General features: G+C 29.7%; 1 protein-coding gene across 2 annotated transcripts; it reads left to right on the top strand.

Annotated features, from left to right (window-relative positions):
- The first annotated feature begins 1,187 nt into the window (after positions 1-1,187).
- LOC107026933 (ACT domain-containing protein ACR8-like) lies at positions 1,188-5,156 on the top strand. 2 transcript variants are annotated; one of them, XM_015228070.2, is made up of 7 exons: positions 1,188-1,714; positions 1,993-2,038; positions 2,394-2,508; positions 2,604-2,671; positions 2,877-3,443; positions 3,794-3,898; positions 4,010-5,156. In XM_015228070.2, exons 1-7 carry the CDS (start codon positions 1,632-1,634, stop codon positions 4,370-4,372), a joined length of 1,347 nt encoding a protein of 448 aa, XP_015083556.1. In that variant the 5' UTR covers positions 1,188-1,631; the 3' UTR covers positions 4,373-5,156. The 2 variants fall into 2 exon arrangements, with proteins under 2 accessions (XP_015083556.1, XP_015083557.1); XM_015228071.2 differs by having other exon boundaries at positions 1,630-1,714; positions 2,398-2,508.
- Positions 5,157-9,244: the final 4,088 nt, after the last annotated feature.

Here is a 9,244-nt window from a genome sequence, read left to right as displayed (position 1 = left end):
CTTTTTAGTAAAATAAGTTAGAAAGTTGGGAATAATTAGGATAAGATTAACAAATTTGAAATCTTTAGGATTTATCTTTTCTTTTCTTTTTCTTTACATTTTCATAATATTTTCTATAGTATTATTATTTTTAAACTAAATAATTAACAAATAACTTAAATTCCCAACTTCTATTTATCAATTTTTTTATTAAACTATAATTGATCTTATTAGTTTTATTAATTTACAATTTATTATTATTATTTTATTTTATTTTAAATATAACCTTTTTAATAAAAAAAATAAAAATTGGTGTTTGACTCTTTATATTTTGGTAAAAAATTAGGTGTTCACAGACAGTTCACTCGATTCTAAATTAGTGGATAGCAAGTAAAGCAACCATTTAAAATACTCCACGTGGCATCTGAGGTGGAAATTTGCCCCTTCAAAAGTCATTTATGAATTATGATCCAATCAAATTTACTAAAAATTATTTAAATTATTTTTTGCATTAAATAGGATATTACTTTATTTTATTTTATTTCCAATAAATATATTTCTCATTATAGTGTAAAAGATGTCGTGATATGTGTAATCTAAGTCGTTCAGAAATATTATTGGAAATAATATTTTTATCTTCATAAGATAAAAGTGAAATTACATACATTATAATTTCTTTAAACTCTATCAATGAAATAATCCTGAATATATTATTATAATTGTTATTATAGAAAAAGATGTGAAACTCTAATTGGAGTATGATAAGTCAATATGTCACCATTTGTATTTTAAGTTTTCAAATCAAATTTTCCATTAGGTTAAAGTAGGCAAAACGAGATCAGTCGCAACTTAGTAGTCGAAGTCTAGAATGATTTTTTTTCTTATTTGTAACGTTAGATAGAATTATTTGGTATCACATATAACGAAAAGATGACATACATTTCATAAAATTAATCGAAATACGCATAAACTAGTTCAAACATCACAATTTCTCAAAAAAAAAACTAAAAAAAAAAACAAGATTAGGCATGGCATGTGACATACTCACTTATACACACCCTTTGCTAGAGTCAAGACCTTGATATATAAAACTATTTAATAAAAAATGTCAAATATAATTTTTTTCCATAGTCAACTAATTCTTTAAAATAAAAAAAAAACATTGTCAAATAATTAAAGTGAATAATTAGCAAAAATAAATAAATAATACTCTATATAAATAGGTGTATGTATGTACAAAGAATACTCAAGGTCCGTTAATGGTGGAATTGAGCTGTTTTAGAGAAGAAATTTTCTCAATTACTGAAAAGGGGTTCTAAAATTGTTTGTTTTGAAGCCAAATCCTTCTTCAATTTCTTCATTTTTATCATTTTTTTTCGTCTCTGTTGCTGAAGAAATTCAACAGTTAACTGTGGAATTGAGCTGTTTCAGTGAAGAAATTTCTCATTTATGAAAAAGGGGTTTCGAAATTGTTTGTTTGAAATCGAACCCATCTCCATTTTCTTCTTTTTGATCTTGTTTTTGTCTCTGTTATTGAAGAAAATCCAATTCCAGTGACGAAATTTCTCATTTCTGAAAGGGGTTTTTTGCAGTTTTTGTGAAATTTATCCTTTTTTTTGGTCTTTGGTGTGCTGAAGAAAGTTGGAAAAAAAATGAAATTCAACACAGATGATATGGAGTGGCCTACTTTTTTGGATGAATATGAAAAACTTGTTTTTCGAATGACTATTCCCAGGTTAGCCTCTTCAATATTCATCGAAATTCTCCGGGGTTCGTTTGATCTTGGATATTTGGAAAAAAATATAGTAATTTTTGGTTTCAAATTGAAAAACGATATTTGAAATTTGAAGTTGTGTTTGACCATGAAAACGAACTGGAGTTGGTTTTGAATGAGTAATTTGGAGTAAAAATAACAATCTTTTTGGTGTTTTTTCATATTCTTGAATTTGATAATTTTCCATTTTTGTTTGAACAACTGCTTTTTCTGATTAGTCTCTGTGAATTCTACTGCAGGGTAATGATTGATAACGCTAGTTCTTCAAATGCCACCCTTGTTAAGGTAATACGCCTTTGTTGTGATCTTGGAATGTTTTCTATTGAGTTACCTTCGATTTTCAACTAGTCGAGGATGAGTTTGTTTGAGTTAATTTGTTAAATGGTCATTCAACTAAACGTTATTATGTCAGAAAGCGACTATTAAGATAATAACTATACATTGTGTGGACATATGAGAAATCAATATGAGTTTAATTGTAGTCCGTTTTACCACTAATTGTCAAGTTAGCATACCCTTGTTTTCATTCGGATTAAGAATAAAAGTTACATAGGTGAAGGATTTATGTGAAATAATAGTTAAATCCATCTTAAGTAGTACTAACTAATCTTTACGAATTTGATATCGTGATCATGTACAGATAGATAGTGCGAGGAAACATGGGATTCTTCTTGAAGCAGTTCAAGTTCTAACAGATTTGAACCTTTCAATAAAGAAAGCTTACGTCTCTTGTGATGGGCGGTGGTTTATGGATGGTGAGTTGCTCAATTCGTTCGACGTTTTGGTTTGAGAGGATTTTTAGTGAATGTTTTATTGATTCTTTGACATTTGAATTCATTTTGATCTGCAGTTTTTCATGTTACTGACTTGGATGGAAACAAGTTGACGGACAAAGGATTCATCAGTTACATCGAACAGGTATATAGTTTATCATTTTAACAGTAATTCCGCTACATGGATCCTTTATTTGCCTTGATATCAATTTTCATGACATGCCCGGGTATGGCTACTTAATGGAGGTTTTTCAAAGTATACTAAGATTACCATATTTGTTTGACGTAAAATATGAAGATACTTGAGGAGTTTTTATACTAAATCCGAACTTTTTGCTAATGTTAAACAGTCACTTGGGACGATTCATTATGCAAGTTCAAAGAGCTATAATGGCTTGACAGCTCTGGAACTAACTGGAACGGATCGAATTGGGCTTTTATCGGAAGTCTTTGCTGTACTGTCAGATTTACAGTGCAATGTAGTTGAAGCTAAAATGTGGACTCACAATGGTCGTATTGCCTCCCTAATACATATAAAGGAAAGCCAGTCGGGGTACCCAATTGAGGACTCGCAGAAGATTGACAGAATTGAAGCCCGTTTAAGGAGCGTGCTTAAGGGGGATAATGATGTTCGAAGTGCTGAAACATCAGTGTCTATGGCTGTCACGCATACAGAAAGAAGACTTCACCAAATGATGTTTGCAGACCGTGATTATGAAAGAAAGCCAGTGATTAGGACTAGCAACGATACCCCGATTGTATCGGTGTTGAACTGCTTGGAAAAGGGTTACTCCGTGGTAAATATTCAGTGCAAAGACCGAACTAAACTTCTATTTGATGTCGTTTGCACGTTAACAGACATGCAGTATGTTGTGTTCCATGCCACAATTGATTCAGCTGGGGACAGGGCATACTTGGTATATTCCTTTACTTACTTGTCTCGCGTCTTAGGCATAATACGTAACGCGCACTCAAACTTGGCCTGGACTGATAAGTAAGCACTCCAACTTTGAGTATGCACATGTAGACACCGTGGGGACGAGTTGGGAGTGTTTCGTTGTCAAATTGAGACAAAGTTGAGGTGTCCAATGTGCATATTCAGAGTTGGAGTGCTTCCGGTTGAAGCCAAGTTTGAGCGTTTGTTTATATTCAGATTTGGAGTGCTTCCGGTTGAGGCCAAGTTTGAGTGTTTGTTTATGTACTATGCCTTTTCTTAATAATATTCAGTAATATGCATTTGCTCATGTTTTTATATATCTCGTCTCAGGAATTCTTCATTAGGCATACAGATGGAATCCCTATTAGTTCAGATGCTGAAAAGCAACGCGTGATTCTATGTCTACAAGCTGCTATTGAAAGAAGAGCATCCGAGGTATTCGTCTGCTTCTCTCTTTTACTATGTGAAAAGAAACGTTTTAACTATACCTTTCGTAAAGACTGTTTAGAATATTCTTCCAACATAGTACTCCAATTCTGATCACAGGGAGTGAGACTAGAACTATCCACAGAAGACAAACAAGGCTTATTGGCCGATGTAACTAGAACATTCCGAGAAAATGGTCTAAACGTGACGAGGGCTGAGATATCAACCACAGGGGAATCAGCTCTAAATATATTCTACATAACAGATGTGAGGGGGAATCCAGTCGATTCAAATATCATTGAGTCTGTTAGGGAGGAAATCGGATGGAGTAACTTGAAAGTGAAGGAATTGCCGTTGATCAATCATCAAACAGCTGATAGAGACGAGCCTGCAGTGGGTGTAGGTGGGGCTATGTTGTTGTCACTTGGTAGCATATTTAGAAGGAATCTTTACAGCTTGGGGTTGATCAAGTCGTTTTCTTGATGCCACAAAAATGAATCTTCTCATACCAACTTACCAAAGAAGTTCATATTCCTCCGAATTCACACTCTGGAAGCCTCAACGGACACCTAAGTTCGAGTGGCATGTACATATAGCTTAAGGATTACTGATAAAGTGAGTGATTCGTTGTTCAAGAAAAATGCATAGCTGTTGGAGAATCTGATACACACCCTGGTGGTATGTCTGAAGAGTCCGAGCAACATAGAGTGGATGGTATTGGGGGCCATTTAGCCCACCATATTCAATAGTTACAAACAGTTTAACATTTGAAAGATAGTGATAGGAGACAATGCCTCAATTTCAAGCAAGTTAAGGTCGTCGTTATATGAATTTCCGTTGTCCATGACACTCAATTTAAGCATGCAACGGATGGGTATACAACGAGGACGCGTCAAATCTTGAAGCAACTCGAGATCAACTACATGAATCTTCACTGTCTATGTCGCTCCCCTTAAGTAGACGGTGAAGGGCTATACTCGAGCAATTTGGGTTCGGCTTATATGAATCTTCACTGTCTATGTCGTTCCATTTATATGCCGGCATGGAAGCAGGCAAAAGGGCCCACAAACAGTTATATCTGTAAATATCCACATTTTTATATACAAAATCTAATGTTTGACTTCATTTTTTTATGCTTATGATTGCCTGTCTGGATGTTATCCATATGGTTCTTAGAGGAAGAATATAGGAGTATATTTTATTTGGTGAAATTCAATGTATTCCATTTACTTATGTCAATAGAATTGACATTCATTTCTATGGTTGACCAAAAAGCTATGTTAATTTTTTACATTTTTTATGGTGAAAAATGAAGCCTCCGAAATAAAGTCATCTTTAGTAGAGAGAGCTAAAACTCAACGAATCTGGATTAGTTGGAATATTAGAATTTAGATGGGTAAAAACCAAGTCTTCGAAATGAAGTCATCTGTGGTAGAAAAATGATTAAAAATGAAACTATCTTTGATAGAAAAAGCTAATAAATAATAATCCTCTATTATAAGCTTTCTACAAAGAGAATCTCAATTTTTGAATCAACTATTAACAATTTCCACCAAAATGATATGTTTTGTCAACATATATTTATGAAAAAGTCAAATTCATATTTTCTCTTTATTAAAAAATAATATTTTTATTTATAACCTTAACCCAAGTCAAGTCAAATGTAGTATACCAGAGAATTATATATAACTCAAAGATTATAATAAAAATAAACACACTTTTTAAATTTGCACTATTATATATGTAAGAAAAACAAAGTAGATTTCTTATCCAAATAATAGAGATAATAGAATTTCAAACTCAAATTAATTCATAATGTTAAAATCATGAAATCTATAATCATTGGATATCATTATCAAACTATTAAAGTAAATGCCTCCAAATAAATCTTTTCTTTTTTTTTTTGAAATTTTATTCATTTTGGGACATGACAATTTCCTTGAGAATCTTATATGCTTGCTTCTATCTTTATCCAAAACTCAAAAATTCTTTTTTTTTTTTCATCTTCTTTTATGGAGTAGATAATATTATACTAAAAGATTTTTGCAAATTGACCATAAAGATTTTTTTAGAAAGATAATTCTTTAAATATTTTGCAAATATTTTTTTTTGTGTAGGTGGATGTTGCTTCTTACTAATTGCAAAGAATCTTTTTAGATCCCTCAATTTGGCATCTTACAAATTCATACCTATAAGTAACCACCCTTTTTTAATAATTGACATTATTATTAATAAGGACGTAGTTTGAGTGTGACATGTGAATTTAGTCGATTTTTATAATTTAAATTTAAATTTTATATTTATTTAATATGTATAAGTAATTAGTATCTTAAAAGAAATTAAAAATTCAAACTCATTTATTTTAAATTCTGACTCAATATCTGGTTAGGTATATTTTCTATTATAATAATAATAATAATAATATTCTGGCTGATGTATGAATATATATAGGTTGTAATGGATAGAAGGGTATCTTCAATAAATAATGTTCCAAAAGCATGCTTTTGTCTCTTCTTTAATTTGTTTTGTTTAATTGTTCCAAATTAGTGGCTTTCATATGATTTCTCACATATCAAATGTTATATTCTTTAAACACTAAAAAAGCATTCCATCCTTTTATAGACAATAGTAAATCACCTTTTGAATATTGTTTAAGAAGTTAATTATGATAAATCTTATTATTATAAATTCATATAGTAAAAAGAAATTAAGTGACATATTTGTAATTGAAGTTATTCCAAACAAAGAATTAATCTTGGTATTAAAATTCACTCAAATGGGACCTACATTAGTTTCACCTATAATGTTTCAGTCGCGGTTTTTGTCTGACTCTAGGTCTCAGCCTATGAAAAATGGGTCGTGACACACTAGTTGTTTCATCTTAAATGTGTCTAACTAGCTTTTCGCCTTTTGATTTTTCGATCTATTTTTTTATTACAATAAATCTTTATTTTTAAGTGGTAAAGAGTCAATTCTTTCTACTATATCACAAACATGAATTTTAGGATAGATGCATTTTCAAACTCAAATTTGTTTGTGGCTTCTGTTATAAGAGTTTATTGGACCTAGTTTCATCCAATTGGCCCTCATGCATTACTGGCCCATTAAGCCTGTTATGAAAGCTCTATTCGAAATATCTTTTTAAAAATCTCGAGTTTAAATTCGGAAAATAAAGAAACCTAGTAAAGCGAATTCCCCTCTTTGATGAATTTTACATGATGTAAATCTTAATTAATCTTGCCAGTAGATATCGGTTTTCAGTCTTGTCTTCATAAATCATTGTTATAAAGTTTCAACATCTTTAGAGAGTTTCATCCTAATGTATTTCTTAATTATATGACTAAAAAGTGATTTTTTTTTTTGGATTTCACCCCTTATTTCAATAATACTATATAGTTCTTATATTTGTTCAAATCATAAATTATAGAAAAAATTATATATAATAGTAAATTATTAATTTAAATTAATTGCTATTAATATCATTTGATTTAATTGTATCTCATAGCAAACTGTTGTTATTTTGTCTCTCTCCTAATGAATTTTGCTCGCTACTTTCGTTCTCGTTGGCAGTCTCGCTCGCCTCTCTTGCTTCTATACAAATACAAATGTATAAAATGTGTTTGTGTTTGTATAAAGCGAGAGAAAATTGTATATATACATATATTTTCGTTCCCCTCTTCCAGATCTCACTCATCACTCTCACTCGTCTCTCTCACTTTATACAAGTACAAATGTTTATTTTGTGTTTGTGTTTGTATAAAGCGAGATAAAATTGTATATATACAAATACAAATGCATATATTTTTGTCTTATACACTTATGATTATACAAATACGATCTTTTGAGCTCAATTTTCTTTTGTCTTTCTCTCTTTCTCGCTTTATACAAACACAAATTATACAATTTATCTTTGTATATGTATACTGAAACGAAAACAAATTATACAACTGCTTTCTTTTGTATATGTATATAAAAATATCCATATTTATATTTGTTATGGAGCGCAATTATACAAACTATAAATATAACATACAAATAAGATTTTTATGTTTGCTATACGTGAAAGTTAATCTAAATTATACTTCACCAGGCTCCATTTTGGGTCAATCCATCACCAAATGGTTGGACCTCACTTTGTTGGATCAATAACATGCATGCTTTAACCTAATCTCTTGTGCAAGAAGTAGTGAATTGTAACTAACAATATTGTTTGTCTTGATATTTTTTATTACTATGGAAAAATATTACTATAGAGAACATATAATATAATATAATATGAAAAATCAGTTCTTTTAAAATTTGATTGATATAGTGAAATAGTGTTATAGAAGATCAGAAGATTGTTGTTATTGAAAAATGTGACAATATTTCGCTATTTCTTTTACGATAATAATATTGTGTATATCTTTAAAAATCCTTTTTTTATTTACAGATTTGACTGATCCAGATTCACATTTATTTAAATAAATCCGTTTTGTGTTCTCATATGGAAGAGGCACTCCATGTCAACATTTTTTTATAAACTCGAATTTGATACTCATGATTAAGTATAAAGATTTTTTATTCACCGCACAATAATTTTTTGTTATAAAAAAAAATTCACACAGAAGACCACTTAATATAACAATTATTTTCCATATAAATTTTTTATCATTTGATTAATGATTAAACAATATGTAGTATCACTTTGATTGTGACTCAAGATTAAATTACCTGAACATGACTAAATTTTTTCTCTATTCACTTTTATTTGTTAATTATATTAAAATATATTTTTATTTATTAGTTTTAGGAATTCAAGAAAAAAACATATTTTTTCCATACTTTGCCTTCCATGTTTAATTACTTAATCACAAAATTATTCATTAAGATTTAAGTCAATTATAAATTATGATAAGTAAAATATTAATATTAATATTTTTAAAAATGCATACAAATTCCAAAATAAATATAAGTATAAATAAACAAAAGGGGTAGATTATATTTTAGCTAAACACTAATTAAGCACCATTGATGGCCCACAAAAGAACCTAATTGGTGGCCAATTCTTGTAAGCTTTCAAAAACACATTTAATGCACACAACTAATATTATTTTTCCCTTTTATACTTCATTTCACTTTAAGAAAAAGAAAAAAACTCAAACCAAAATAAGTAAATAAAATAAAAAAGTAAATAACAAATTAAAATGCTCACAAGTCAACTTTATATTGATTGTACAAAGATTATAATGATAAATTATTGAAATTTCATGTCCAAATTAAAGGAATCTCATAACAATATAACTTTGCAAATGTAAATATTTTGACACCTACATCAAAATACTATATAGATGACATATAATATATATATATATA

The sequence above is a fragment of the Solanum pennellii genome, chromosome 8, assembly GCF_001406875.1.
Source record: "Solanum pennellii chromosome 8, SPENNV200".
Taxonomy (NCBI): domain Eukaryota; kingdom Viridiplantae; phylum Streptophyta; class Magnoliopsida; order Solanales; family Solanaceae; genus Solanum; species Solanum pennellii.
Note: the sequence above shows the minus strand (reverse complement) of the source record. Positions and strands in the feature narration are given on the sequence as shown.

Excerpts from the sequence above, each read along its gene's own strand:
- LOC107026933 (XM_015228070.2), top strand. The coding sequence starts at position 1,632 with ATGAAATTCAACACAGATGATATGGAGTGGCCTACTTTTTTGGATGAA. Across the intron at positions 1,715-1,992 it reads TTTCGAATGACTATTCCCAG|GGTAATGATTGATAACGCTA; the intron begins GTTAGCCTCTTC and ends ATTCTACTGCAG. Across the intron at positions 3,444-3,793 it reads CTGGGGACAGGGCATACTTG|GAATTCTTCATTAGGCATAC; the intron begins GTATATTCCTTT and ends ATCTCGTCTCAG.